Here is a 13,885-nt window from a genome sequence, read left to right on the forward strand (position 1 = left end):
TGTACCAACATCACCACTGTTTGATTCCCAAACATCATCACACCAGAAAAAAAACTGTGTCCTTTAACAGTTAAGTCACTCTCTAATCCCCTCTTCCTCCCCAACACCTGCTAAACCTCATTCTGTCTCTATGGATTTGCTATTCCAGACATTTCGTATAAGTGGAATCATACAAAATCAGCATTTTGTGTCTGACGTCTTTTACTTAATATCATCAAGGTTCATCCATGTTATATAAGTAATATGCATTGTGCGGATAGACCACATTTTGTTTATTCATTCATCAGTTGATGGATATTTGAGTTGTTTACATTTTTTGACATGAATAAAGCTGCTGTGAACATTTGTGTATAAGTTCTTGTTTAACATAGGTTTTTAATTCTCCTGGGAGTATAGGAACAGAATTATATTCCTAAGAATAGAATTGCTGGGTCATATAATTGTTTAACTTTTTGAGGAACCTTCCCCCCACTTTTAATGCTATGTAAAGTGCCTGGATTAGACTTTTACTGTCGTCATTGATACCTTGTTATCATATTCCAAAATGTTTTTCTTATGGGTCTGTTTCTTTTTTCTCTGAAACCCTATAGATAAATGCAAAAATGTGCATATATTCTATTGGTGGGTATTTCGGGGGTTTTTTGAAAACTTATTTTAATCCTTGGTGTACACATTTAGGTTCTTCTAGGTATTATAATACAGAAACTGAGGAAGGACCAATATCATGAAATTAAAAGCTAGAGGCAATAAGCAGGGTGAACCAATGGAAGAGAATAATGTGTTTCTACCAGGGATGCTCAGTAGGACTTGAGGATTTCCTCTCCTTTTTAATTTGCTGCTACCAGACCTGTTTGGACTTGGGTGAAGAGAAACTTAATAGACTGGGGCCTTCCCAAATGGAAGAGGAAAGGAAAATTTCTGTGACTGCTGGGATAGTTAGAGACGATCTTTAAAGTCTTTTCTAAAATATTTTACCTTGTGAGAACGAATTATCTCTGTACCATTGTAGGAGTAGGCAGTAAGTGAGGTTCCTGTGGATGTGGAAAAAGCCTCCTTTTTGTTAAATTTTAATTTACTCAGCAAGACAGGTTAGACTCTGCTCGTTGTATTCTTTTGCTTTTTGAATTATTGCATATGTACCATTTAAACCATTTAATGATTGAGTTGAATAACCTTATCAATCAGTGTGTCAGATCTCTTAACTATAATATGGGGAATCTATTAAGTTTACTTAGTCATTCCCACAAATAATCATTCCAGAGTCACCTCCACTTTCTTCATACAAATGAGCCATGATTCAGAGCCTCAGGAAAATGGAAAGAGAATAACTTCTCTCAGCCCCAACCTCCTTGCTCTTTTGAAACACACATGCTAATAATAGTTATGTGAGTTTGTACTCCTTATTGTGCTGATTAATTCCCATGGCCTATGAAAGAGATTGACATCTCTTGAATGAGTCAGCTGTATGATGCTGTTAAATGCACATAACTGGTGGCACCTGATGATGGAAAAATACGATTCTTAGTCACGTGTACAGGACAGTACAATGTGACCCTTCTTTCTACATTAAAATTTATTAAAATGTGAGTGACACTTACTTGAAAATTCAAAACTTCTCTCAGAAAATTAACTGAAATAAAGTTTTAGAGGAAAAAAAATGTTTTTCCAGAAAGGATACCAAAGTGCCATGTAAAATATAGTTTATATCCCTTCAGAATGAAGGTTATCCAACTCAAAATGAAGGAGTATAACTTTGGGTTTTGGTAAAAGTTACTGACCAGCTCTGTTGGGACAAGAGAACGGTCTTGTTTTGGAAGGAAGACCGTCGTTTTGTCCCAAGAGAGCTGGTAGCATGTTTCGGAAATCTGCAAGTTTCACAGTTAATTTAGTGTTCCTAGAAGTAGCTGACTAGAGATCTGACAATGTCTGTGCTGTGTAAAAACAGGACTGAGTTGTCAAGTTGACTACTTAAGGATGGATAACATCCTTGCAGAAAGTTTACCACCTAAGGAATGAGGGACAATGCCAGTCTTGAATTTTAGTCAAAATATATATGGCTAGGTTGTCCTGATATGAAATAAGAACTATCCTTGTGTGTAAGCTCATATTATTTACTTATTTTGGCTGTTTTCATTGTGTTTTCCCAGATCAGTAACAGAAATATTTCATTGCCCATTGGAAATCTTTTTTTTTTCCCCCCAGACTATATCTAGGCAGGTCTAGTGGCCTTTGGTAACAATCCTAAAACTCTCTAAGACACACTTCTGAATTCAAAGGCCTCTATCTGGGAAATCTAACATTGCTTTGCTGACTTGTTTCTTTTTGATTGGACTAGGTCTCCACACCCTGGCAACCTCCTACTGTGCTCCTGGGTCATTCTCAAGAGGTCACGTCTGTGTGCTGGTGTCCGTCTGACTTCACAAAGGTTTGTAAATGAATCTCTATAGTTGGTTTAAAATGTAGATCACAGGTTTATAGGTTTTTCTAAGGTTTGTTTTGAGAATTATATAAATTTTTATGTTTGAGATTTTAAAGATCTAGGTGCCATCCAGGATCTATATTCACATTACTCAAGCATATTCTGCTTTTCTCTACCCATACCATAATGGTATTATGCCCTGTGAAATAAGGATAGATTTCTGGTTCCATAGAGTTATTTCTTTCCTAAATGTAGAATTAAGTTGTTAACTTAATTAAAGTTTTCTATTAAAATCTAAGATAAAAATACAATCTAAGGTGAGAACTAGTCTTTTTTACTTTTTAGATACTATCAATGTAGTATATTAAAGGTAACATCTTGACAGCCTCATTTGGGCTTTCACATATGACTAACAAAATGGTTACTGTGAAGTCTTAACATGTTAGGTTATCTGTTGCTAAACTATGTAAGTAGGTCTGAAATGTTTTAGATACTCCAGAAAGAAGACAATATGCCCACCTTTTAATTTTTTTATAGCGACACTTTAAGAAACAAAAAAACCCCTAAAATGTAGAAAGGCCAGAAACATTAAAACCTATGTATATATTGGAATTTCATGTAATAGTAGCTCAAGTTCCGGTCATTCTCCCAACCCCCATTGCCTCTGGTCTTTGAGTTATTCTGGGTTTTACAGGACATCTTATTTCTGTGGAGGTCTCCCCTTTCACGTATGACATTTTGAGGTTTTGTTGCCTATTGTTCCCATCTGTTTTTTATCTTCCAGAAACTTCTCATGGTCTGGTATATTTGTGGCATCCCTGCTAGCTTCCAGTATTGCTGTGGATTTCTCCTTATTCTTGTTACCATTTCTGTGCTCAACTTCATGGCAGACCTTTTCTTTTTTTTCAGTCATTACTTTAATCACCCTAAATTACATGTTAATGATGTTTTTTTCTCTGAGATTCCATGTAATTTCTAGTGAAATGTCTACTTTTAACATGGAGTGTTGCATCTTCATGGACTTACTAAGTTGAATGATTTTCGAATTATTCAGTTAATTATGTTATCTTTTTTCAATCGTCATATATTATCCTTACCCCTATGCATCTCAGACATCATATATTAATTATCCTTATTTCCTGTGCTCAAAGGAAATACCAGGGCTGTTTATCTATACTAATGTATTGGCTACTTTTTTAAGTCTTTTAAAAATAATTTCATCCCAAGCCTAGAATTAGGAAAGTAGGATATGGTTTGTGTTGTTTTTGTGTTTTTAATGTCTGACATTTAGAATAAGAGAAAGCTTGGTTTAAATTCTAGTTCCTCCATTTGATTGTGGTTACTTTGGGCAAATAACTTTATTCCCATTTTGCATATGAGATTATTTGAGTACAAAGCCTTTAGAGTGTGAGAATTAAATAAGATAAAGAATGTAAACTACCAGACACACAGTAGATGCTCTGTAAATAACTATTGTTAATAAACTATAGAGGAACTGTGAGATTCCAAACATTTCATATTGAACAGTTAAATATGTGTATCTTCTTTTGGCCTCCCAGTAAGGAAAGGAAAAAGCTGCCAGTCTCTTGGGGGCCAAGACTTAAGAGAACGTGTATTCTTTTTTTCTTTCTCTTTAGTGACTGAAATAGAGAAATTATATAAACAAATGCTGAGGAACAGCTCTGGTACCAGTGGCCATTTGCCACAAGCTCTTCAAGCTGGACTTTCTCTGCCATAAAAGGCTTGGGACCAAGATCGAGAATAGTCAGATATTTTTAAAGGGGCAAAGGTTATTTTTTAACTTCTTTCAGCCTAGTGAACTTGTTGTTTTCCCAGATTGCTCCTTTACCTATCTGAAAAAGAATTTCAAAAGGAATGGTTTCCTTCTACTTGTCACAGCCTACTAGAGACATGGGCCAAGTCTGATCTTGCAAATGGTGCCATTACTTTAGCAATGTGGCACAAAATGCAGAATTCAGAAGAAAATTGTAGAAATTGAATGTTGGTAACATAAACTGATTGATTATTTAACAGAAGCGTAAAAAGGGTGTCTTAATTACATATTTTGTATTTATACAGAAGATAATAAAGAGCCAGGTTTTATAGCAGAACTTTAGATTAGATAAGAAATGACCATTAACAAAAGACATACTAGTAGAATGTATATGAAGAAGAAACTAAAGAGTCAGCTTTGTTGGAAATCTGGAATGATTCCTGAAAGCAAGAAATGGATGTACATGATCTTTCAGATATTATTTTCTATATCCTGTTTATTAGACAAAATAATTCTCCAGTCACAAGTCCTTAAGACACACCTGTTTTTTTAATGTATTGTGAATCTTTGATTAAAATTTCTTAATTCCCTTCTTGGTGCTTCCTCTTAGATTGCTACCTGTTCTGATGACAATACACTAAAAATCTGGCGCTTGAATAGAGGCTTAGAGGAGAAACCAGGAAGTGATAAATTTTCCATGGTGGGTTGGGCCTCTCAGAAGAAAAAAGAGTCAAGACCTGGCCTAGGTAAGGATATCATGTACTTTCCAAGTTTTTTATGGTTTGACTAGTTTAATCCTATAGTACAGAGTAATAAGCTAGATTTGATCTTGCTTTGGTATGTTTGGTATCTTCTTGCCATTCATTCTTTTTGATAAGTACTTCCCAAGCACTACCATGTTTATCATTTATACAAGGTACTACAGTGGTGGATTTATTCAACAAGTATTTCTTAAACACCCAGTATGTGCTGGGCCCTGTTCTTAGTTGCTAGGGATTCAGCAATGAACAAAATAATTTTAAAAATCCTGAAGATGTAAATAGAGCTAACATCTTAGTGTGAGAGGCAATAAACAAGATAAAAAAGTAAAATATATACTGTGTCAAATAACAATAAGGGCTTAGGAATAAAGGAAATAGGAAAGGGAGAAGGGCAAGGGTAAAGTATGCTATCAAAATTTTATATTAGGTGACCAGGGAGGCCTCAATTAAAAGGTGGCATTTGAGTAAAGAAAGTGAAATAGTAAGCCATGTAGATATTTTAAAGAAGAGTATTCAAGGCAGATAAAAGTACACAGGCCCTAAAGCAGGAGCATGCTTGGCATATTTTCTCTTCCTCAGAGAGGCTAGCTTGGCTGGCCCCTAGGGCTGGAGCAGGCAAAGGAAAGGGAGGGAATAGTAGTAGAAAATTAAATTCTTGTGAGATTTTGGCTTTTATGTTGATAGACAGAAGTCCGCCAGAGGGTTTGGAGCAGAAGAGTGTCATAATTTGACTTTTAACTTGATCATTCTTACTCCTGTGTTGAGGATAAATAGTAAGGTAGTTGGGATAAAAGCAAAAAGCTACTTTTAAAAAGCCATTGAGATAATCCAGGAAGTGATGATGGTGACTTAGACCAGAGTAGTAGCAGAAGCTATGATGAGAAGTCATTCAATTTTGGATATATTTATAAGACAGAGCCAACAGAATATGTTGAGGGATCAGATGTGGGGCTGTATGGGAGAGTTATCAAGGTTGACTTCAGAGGTTTTGTTTAAGAAGCTAAAAGGATGGAGTTTCATTAACCTAGATAAATATCCCTGCAGGAAGAGCAAGTTTGGGAGGTAACAGCTGGAGTTCCATTTGGACATGTTGTTTGATATGATTATTAAACACCCAAGTGTACATGTCAGGGAGACATTTAGATGTTCAATTCTGCAGTTCAGGATTGAGACTGTAGATGTGAGGTTCATTATCACACAGGGTGAAGATAGGTATAGATAGAAAAAATTAGGCCTGGTGTCTTGGGGTACCCCGGTGTATAGAGGTTGAGGAGGTGACAAATACCATTAAAGCCTACTGAGCAGCCACAACCAGAGAAGTAAGAGAAAAACTAGGAGAGTGTTGTACCCTGGAAGCCAAGTAAATAAGAGGAGAGAGGAATGAATTTGATCTGATGTTTCTGGCATACCAAATAAGATGAGGCCTAAAAACTGACCATTGGATTAGGCAGTTGTAGGGGTTATTTGGTGACCTTAATGAGTGTCATTTTGGTGGTATGGTGGCCTGATTGGTGTCATTCATGTGTATGACTTGGGGACTACAAGTATAGACAGTTCTTTCAAGGAGTTTTGTTATAAAGGAAAGAAGAGAAGTGAAGTGGTAGCTGGAGAAAGAAGCAGGGTTGAAGTTTGCTGGGTTTTTTTAAAATAGGAATATAACATTTCGCAGTGATTGGCAGGATCGTATAGAGAGGGGGAAATTGATGCAGGGGAATTTGCTAGAGCAATGTTAAGCATGAGGGGATACTATCTGATACGCAGTAGGAGGGTAGGCCTTTGCCAGGAACGTGGATAGTTGATCCATAGTAATTGGAGAAAAGGTGGACTATATAAGCATGGTGCAGGTAGGCTACTGAGAGATGGTGGGGAGAGAGGTGGAGAGATGAGATGGCCATAACTTAATGGAAGCTTCCTTCTGTTCTGATGTTAAAACGTGAATCAGGGTTATTAACTGTGAATAAGGATAAGGGAGAAAGGGAGTAGAGATTTTAGAAGAGATAAGAAAGTCTGAAATAGTCACTGAGAGAAATAGAGGAATAAATGGACAGGAAAATATGATTGTTGGGCTTCAAGAGTCAACTTGAGGCTAGCAGTAATTAATTGAAAGTGAGCACTCCACATGGTTCTGTGTTTGCTATGCAAGTACAAGTATACTATAGGTAGGGAGCTGGATTTAACCAGGGATGTGGTTTAGCAATGCAAGTGAAGAAGGAAGTTGAGGGTGGATGCAAAGAGGATGATTATGACTATAGGATATAACCTTGGTAAGGAGGCATATTAGTCCATTTTGACACTGCTGATAAAGACATACCCGAGACGGGGCAATATACAAAAGAAAGAGGTTTAATGACTTACAGTTCCACATGACTGGAGAGGCCTCACAATCAAGGCAGAAGGCAAGGAGGAGCAAGTCATATTTTATGTGGGTGGCGGCAGACAAAGAAAGAGATTGGGCAGGGAAACTCCCCCTTATAATACTGTCAGATCTCATGAGACTTATTCGCTATCATGAGAACAGCATGGGAAAGACCTGCCCCCATTATTCAGTTACCTCCCACCAGGTCCCTCCCACAATACATGAGAATTCAAGATGAGATTCAGGTGGGGAAACAGCAAAACTATGTCAGGAGGGGAATTGAGGACATAATGGGGCCAAGGGATAGTGTAAATGTGGTACTATCAATGGATTGAGGATAAAAGATTATTGGAATTGAAATACTAAAGGGAGCTGGGAAAATAAGTGGTGGGATGACTGAAATTAAGATAATGGAAGATTTCCAGGTATTAGTAATAATAAGATCAAGAATAAGTGGCTTAGGAAAGTGAAAGGACAAGATTATTATAGAAGAAGGAGGTCAAGAAACTGAGAAACCAAGGTATTGGAAAGATTATGTACATGGATTTTTTAATCACCACAAATTGACAGAGACGATGTTGAAGAGAGTAACAGTGAACCAAGAGCAAAAATCTTCAAGCAATGAGCCAGCCACAGTGGATCCTCAGGGTATCAATTTGTACTTACATGGTAAACACACAACCATGTGGAATGCTCACTTTCAATTAATTACTGCTAGCCTGAAGTTGACTCTTACTGGCCAACAATCAATTTCCCTGTCCATTTACTCTTATATTCTCTCAGTGACTGTTTCAGACTTTGTTATCTTTAAGCTTGAGGTTTAAGCTTAAAGATTCATTTTACTTCAGCCATCAAGGCCTAAGGTTAATGGGGAATTGAAGGTGAGAAAGGGAAAATATACAGGCCCATTTTTCTAATGACTTATTTAGTTGCTTATAAGATGCAGAACTAGACTTCAGAGGAGTCTTTTGCTCTAAGTCTGGTTTCTGTAGTCTTTGATGGTGCTGCCTTATTTGTTTTTGCTCTTTGCTTTCTTTAATTTTTTTTTTTTTTTCTTTTTTTGAGACGAAGTCTCACTCTGTCTCCCAGCCTGGAGTGCAGTGGCATGATCTCGGCTCACTGCAACCCCTGCCTCTCAGATTCAAGCGATTCTCCTGTCTCACCCTCCCGAGTAGCTGGAATTACAGGCACACACCACCATGCCCAGCTAATTTTTATATTAAGTCAGATAGTTCTACAAGAGTGAATAAGATAAATAGCAGTCCACAGACCCTCTGCCTCATAGTTTCCCTTTCCCAGAGGCAACCTCTTTTAAATCTTTTTGCTGATTCTTTGATATGTATGTCTAGACCTCTAAATAGTTTTGTGCATTTCTATTTATTTTTTGCAATTTTCAGCTTTATTAACTTCTTTCCTTTGTGGCATGAGGATTTAACTCCCTTTCCTGTGTCCCACCACTATCAAACCTTCATACACCTCATCCTCCTAATACAAAGTCATGATTTTGGTTAAATCAAGATACTGTTCAGTTCCTTTAAGTATGCAGTTGTCCCTCAGGGTCCATGGGGGATTGGACCCAGGAACCCCCAACAGATACCAAAGTCCACAGAGGCTCAGATTGTAGATATATGTTGTAGTATTTGCCTATAACCTATGTACATTTTCCCATGTGCTTTTATCATCTCTAGATTACTTAAAATACCTGGTACAGTATAAATGCTATACTAATAGTTGTTGTACTATATCATTTGGGGAATAATGACAGGAAAGAAAAGTCTGTACATGTTTAGTACAGACACAACCATCTTTTTTCACATTTTTGTTTTAATATTTTCAATTTGTGGTTAACTGAATCCATGGCTGTGGAACCCAGCATACAGAACTCAAGATACAGAGAGTCAACTATATTTAGAGTTATGTAGTCATTAATACAATCTAATTCTAGAATATTTTCAACACCTAAAATGAAGGTTCCAATTTCTCTTGTGTTCTTGTCAACACTTGTTATTGTCTGTCTTTTTCATTGTACCCATCCTAGCAGGTGTGAATTAGTATCCCATTGTGGTTTTGATTTGTATTTTCCTGATGGCCAATGATGTTGAACATCTTTTCATGTGCTTATTGGCCATTTATATATTTTCCTTGGCAAAATGTCTATGCAGATCTTCTGCCCATATTTTAATTGGGTTATTTGTCTTTTTATTGTTGAGTTGTAAGCATTCTTTATATATTCTGGACCTAAGTCCCTTATCATGTAATGATTTGAAATGATTTATTCTGTGGGTTGTGTTTTTACTTTCTTGATGGTGTCTCTAGACACATATAACTTTATAATTTTGATGAAGTTCAGTTTATCTGTTTTTTCTTTTGTCACTTATGCTTTTGATGTTAAATCAAAGAAACTACTGCCTATTCTGAGGTAACAAGGATTTACTCCAGTGCTTTCTTCTAGTTTTTAAATTTAGGCTTGTGTTTCATTTTGAGTTTATTTTTGTGTTATGGTGAGTTAGGCATTCAAATTAATTTTTTACATATGGATATTTAACTTTCTCACCATCACTTGTTAAAGAGACTATTCTTTAGCCCAATGAATTGTCATGGCACCCTTAGTAAAAATCTGCCAAAAATCAATTGACCATAAATGTGAGGGTTTATTTCTGACTTCTGACCATCACACCTGGATAATTTTTGTATTTTTTGTAGAGGTGGGGTTTCACCATGTTGCCCAGGCTAGGCTCAACTCGTGAGCTCAAGCAGTCCACCCACCTCAGTCTCCCAAAGTGGTGGGATTACAGACATGAGCCACAGCACCCAGCCTTAAGTACTTTCTATGTTATCTTTTTTGCAACACTATTTAAAATACTATACTTGAGTAAATGTTCCATAATTTACCTAGCTATTCTATTGTAGTTAAACATTTGTTTCCAATATTTTAAAAGTTGGAGATTTTTCCTCCCTGAATTTAGGGTCCCCCTTCCCATTAAAATAAGATTCCCAAAGGTGAAATTCTTGTGTTAATGACTATACCATTTTTTAAAATTTGTGATGAAAAGTATCTGGCTTTTAACTATGTACTTTTAGTGTGCCATTAATTATTCTTAGAAGCCAAGTCACCAAAAAGTTACATATTGACCAAATTTGAGTTGTAATAATAACAACGTTTAGCCACTATTGACTCCTAGCATAATTGTTCTAAGGACCTACTCGGATTATCTCATTTAATTATGAAAACAACTGAAATGGAAGGTCAAGGAAGTTAGACTTGCTTAAAATCTCATAGCTATGAAGTTGTAGAACCAGAGTCTATAACTGAACGCTTACAGTCTGACTCTAGAACACATGCTCGGAACCACTCTGCAGCACTGCCTTCTTTAGAACCTAACAAAGCAAGGCAAAAGTTCAGGTTAAGATCAGAGTAAGAGTTATGCATATACTAGATTACCCCATTTATGGGTGATGCTAGGGTTACTCTGAAGAGCACTACAAAGCAACAACCTGACATGGGTGCCAAAGGCTGGCACACTGACCATTCGACTCTCTAAGCCAGCTTCCAGCCACAGATTTACTGCTTCTAATCACATTGCCATCTTGAAAATCATGTTCCCCTGCTTTCCCAAGCTTCTAATTGCCACACCAACCTTTCATTGCTATCCTGGGGTGCATATCTTCACTTCTGGCCCTGGTTTGTAAACCCCCCAGTTAACACATTAACTGGAAGGGTTTAAGTGCCAAGACACAGCCTCTTTTCCCCTGCCCAACTGTTCCCAGCCGGCACCTGCTTTATTGCTTACTGTTCTTTCCCTGTGTTTTAGCCAGAGATCTCATAGCACTGCTGAAACCAATAGTCCTCAATCTTGGCTATGCATCATAGCTACTTGGGGAGCTTTTCAAGTCCATGTATCCCCAGTGATTGATTCAATAGGACTGGGGTGGAGGCCAAGTACCTGTATTTTTACAAAGCTCCAAGTAGGTCTGTTATGTAGCCAGGATTGAGAACCTCTGATTTAAGCATTATTGAGTGACAAAGTTGATTATCCTTATCCTAAAGAGAAGGAAACCTTACCTGTTCTGTCTCAATTGCTGCAGTCTCACAAGTCAACAGGATAATTATGGAGTTAATTTTCTGATGCCTAGAACCTCACCTGTATCCTTGTCAGCAGTAATGAAACTTAACAAACATTGTTTAATAATTCCTTGCTAGGCACTATAGGAGCACTGGGCCTAAAGATGAATAAACCATTGTTAGCTGCTCTCTAGGCTCACAGTCTAGTCTAGGAGGCATATTCAAAAACTGTAGCACACAGCCATTAGCTGTATAAACAAGGGACTCTGAGAACCTACTTCCTCTGTGGGAGAAGAGGAAAGAAGTTGTGAATTCTTCACAATGGAGTTAACGTTGTCATCAGAGTCTTGAAACATGAGAAGAATTTCTGCCTGACAAAGGAGGAGCTGACTTGGCAAGAAAACCACATGAACAAAGAAATGTGACAGTACACAGCTTGTTCAGGAAGCAACTAGTAGTGTCCTGTAACATGATCCTAGAATAGCAAAGTTCATGATAAGACTGAAAAGGCAGGCTGAGGCCAGATGGCAAACTCTCATATAGAAAGAAGCTGGCCTAGCACGGTGGCTCACGCCTGTAATCCCAGTACTTTGGGAGGCCGAGGCGGGTGGATCACCTGAGGTCAGGAGTTCGAGACTAGCCTTGCCAACATGGCAAAACCCCATCTCTACTAAAAATACAAAATTAGCCAAGCATGGTGGCACACACTTGTAATCCCAGCTACTCGGGAGGCTGAGGCAGGAGAATTGCTTGAATCCAGGAGGTGAAGGTTGCAGTGAGCTGAGATCATGCCACTGCACTACAGCCTGGGCGACAAAACAAGACTCCATCTCAAAAAATAAAGAAAGAAGCTGCAAACTATTAGTAGACTCCTTATAATTCTTCAAAGGAACTGACTTTAGGAAGCATTTAGGGCAATAACTCCATCTATGCTACCATGTCATCAAATTTCATATATTGCTTAAGGTCAATAAGGAGTTGGTCTACTTAAGTAGATGAAGTACTAAAGAAAATGGCATGCCATATTTAAATGTGTAGGCTCATATAATGGCATGCAATGCACCTGTAAAAAATAATGCAGTGCATCTATGTGTACTTTCATGAAGAGACATAAAAATAAAAGAGCAAATTGCAGAACATGTACATAGATATAGTATCCATTTGTATTTTGGAGTTTTTTAAGGTACAGTACATAACCTTTGTATATGCTAAATAGGCATAGAGAAAATTGTGGAATGCACAAGAATGTAAAAGTGAAATGAAAAAGTTGAAAAGAGGATCCTGTTTCTACCCTCGTCCCCTCTGTACTGGTTGAATTTTTTTACCATTAACTTTCATACTGTTATAATCTAGTTACTGTTTAAAAAACACATACACACACACTAAATTTGACCCAGCGTTTGCTAACCTTCAAAGCTAACAAAATCTCTTTGACCCCCATGGTCCATTTCCTCTTTCACCATGACATCCTGAAGGAAGAGGAAATGCCCCAACTTTCCAACACATCAATTTTATACCAGCCCTATCAGTAAATACTTCCAGTGTATGCCATGCAAGTTTCAGAAACCTACATACCTGGTTTGTCCCTGTCCCAACTCTTCCTTCTTCTCCAATCCTGCCTTGTTAATTGGCATATTATAGGACTCATAAAATTTTAGAACTTTCTGCCCTAGATGTACGCTTTGACCTACTTAAATGGAACAGATGACAGATGACTGTGGCAGCTGTGCAGTGACTATTGACCTGCACCAAGGAGTGCAACAAATGAAAACTTCCTTCTGCTGAAAAAAATAGCTGTTATCAAGCTCTAGAGCATTAGTGTGAGAGCCATAACCAGAGGCTTCATGAATAGGTCCCTGTTACTAAGTCCTTTTCATAGCACCTTATGACAAAATGGGGTTTTTCATTAATGATCCTTATTAAAAAGAGCGTATCATTTTGGCTGGTTCTAAACATATGGTTGACGAGAAAAGTTTAAGCAAAAGTCAATTTGTAGAATCTCTCTCTCTCAAGGCAAGACTGCTTTAGGAGTGAAAAGCACAGAGTAAAAAAGGACAGAATAATTAACTGACTAAAGTGAATACTTGCCAATCTTTATTTCTGCTAAAAGAGAGATTGCATTTTTATATCAGCCCATCCTAAATTCAGCTGGATATAAATGCAATTAGGTAAAAATCATAGTTAACAATTCAAAGGCTTTGTGACTAAGAAATAAATAAATGCCCTTATTATCTGACAACAGGAATGCTATTTCAGCAATCTAGAAAGCTCAGAAGGAAATTGAGAAAGTGTTGTCTGTGGTAGGGCCTGAGAGGGAAGAAGCATGAAGTTCATAAAAATTTGCCTGAAGTACTTGCCATCGTATGTAAACAAAGGGATGGGTACACACACAGAAACCCTATTTACTAAGTTTGATTTGATTTACAGAGAGCAAGCACTGAGATTCTGAATTTTTTTTTTTTTTTTTTGTGGAAAATAGTAGTCATTTGTAAAATAAAGTGGAAAGCCATGT

General features: G+C 37.3%; 1 protein-coding gene and 1 non-coding gene across 5 annotated transcripts in view; both read left to right on the top strand.

Annotated features, from left to right (window-relative positions):
• The window catches only part of DTL (denticleless E3 ubiquitin protein ligase homolog), an 89,354-nt gene that overhangs the window by 61,407 nt on the left and 14,062 nt on the right, over positions 1 to 13,885 (top strand). For all 4 annotated transcript variants that reach the window (XM_077991800.1, XM_077991819.1, XM_077991809.1 and 1 more), the window contains 2 exon segments: positions 2,336 to 2,425; positions 4,804 to 4,939. In XM_077991800.1, coding sequence (XP_077847926.1) covers positions 2,336 to 2,425; positions 4,804 to 4,939 — 226 coding nt within the window.
• Positions 1,766 to 1,876, top strand: MIR3122 (microRNA mir-3122). Its single transcript, NR_128304.1, has one exon. It is a non-coding gene; the product is annotated as a microRNA mir-3122 (primary transcript).

The sequence above is a fragment of the Macaca mulatta genome, chromosome 1 (assembly GCF_049350105.2).
Source record: "Macaca mulatta isolate MMU2019108-1 chromosome 1, T2T-MMU8v2.0, whole genome shotgun sequence".
Taxonomy (NCBI): Eukaryota; Metazoa; Chordata; class Mammalia; order Primates; family Cercopithecidae; genus Macaca; species Macaca mulatta.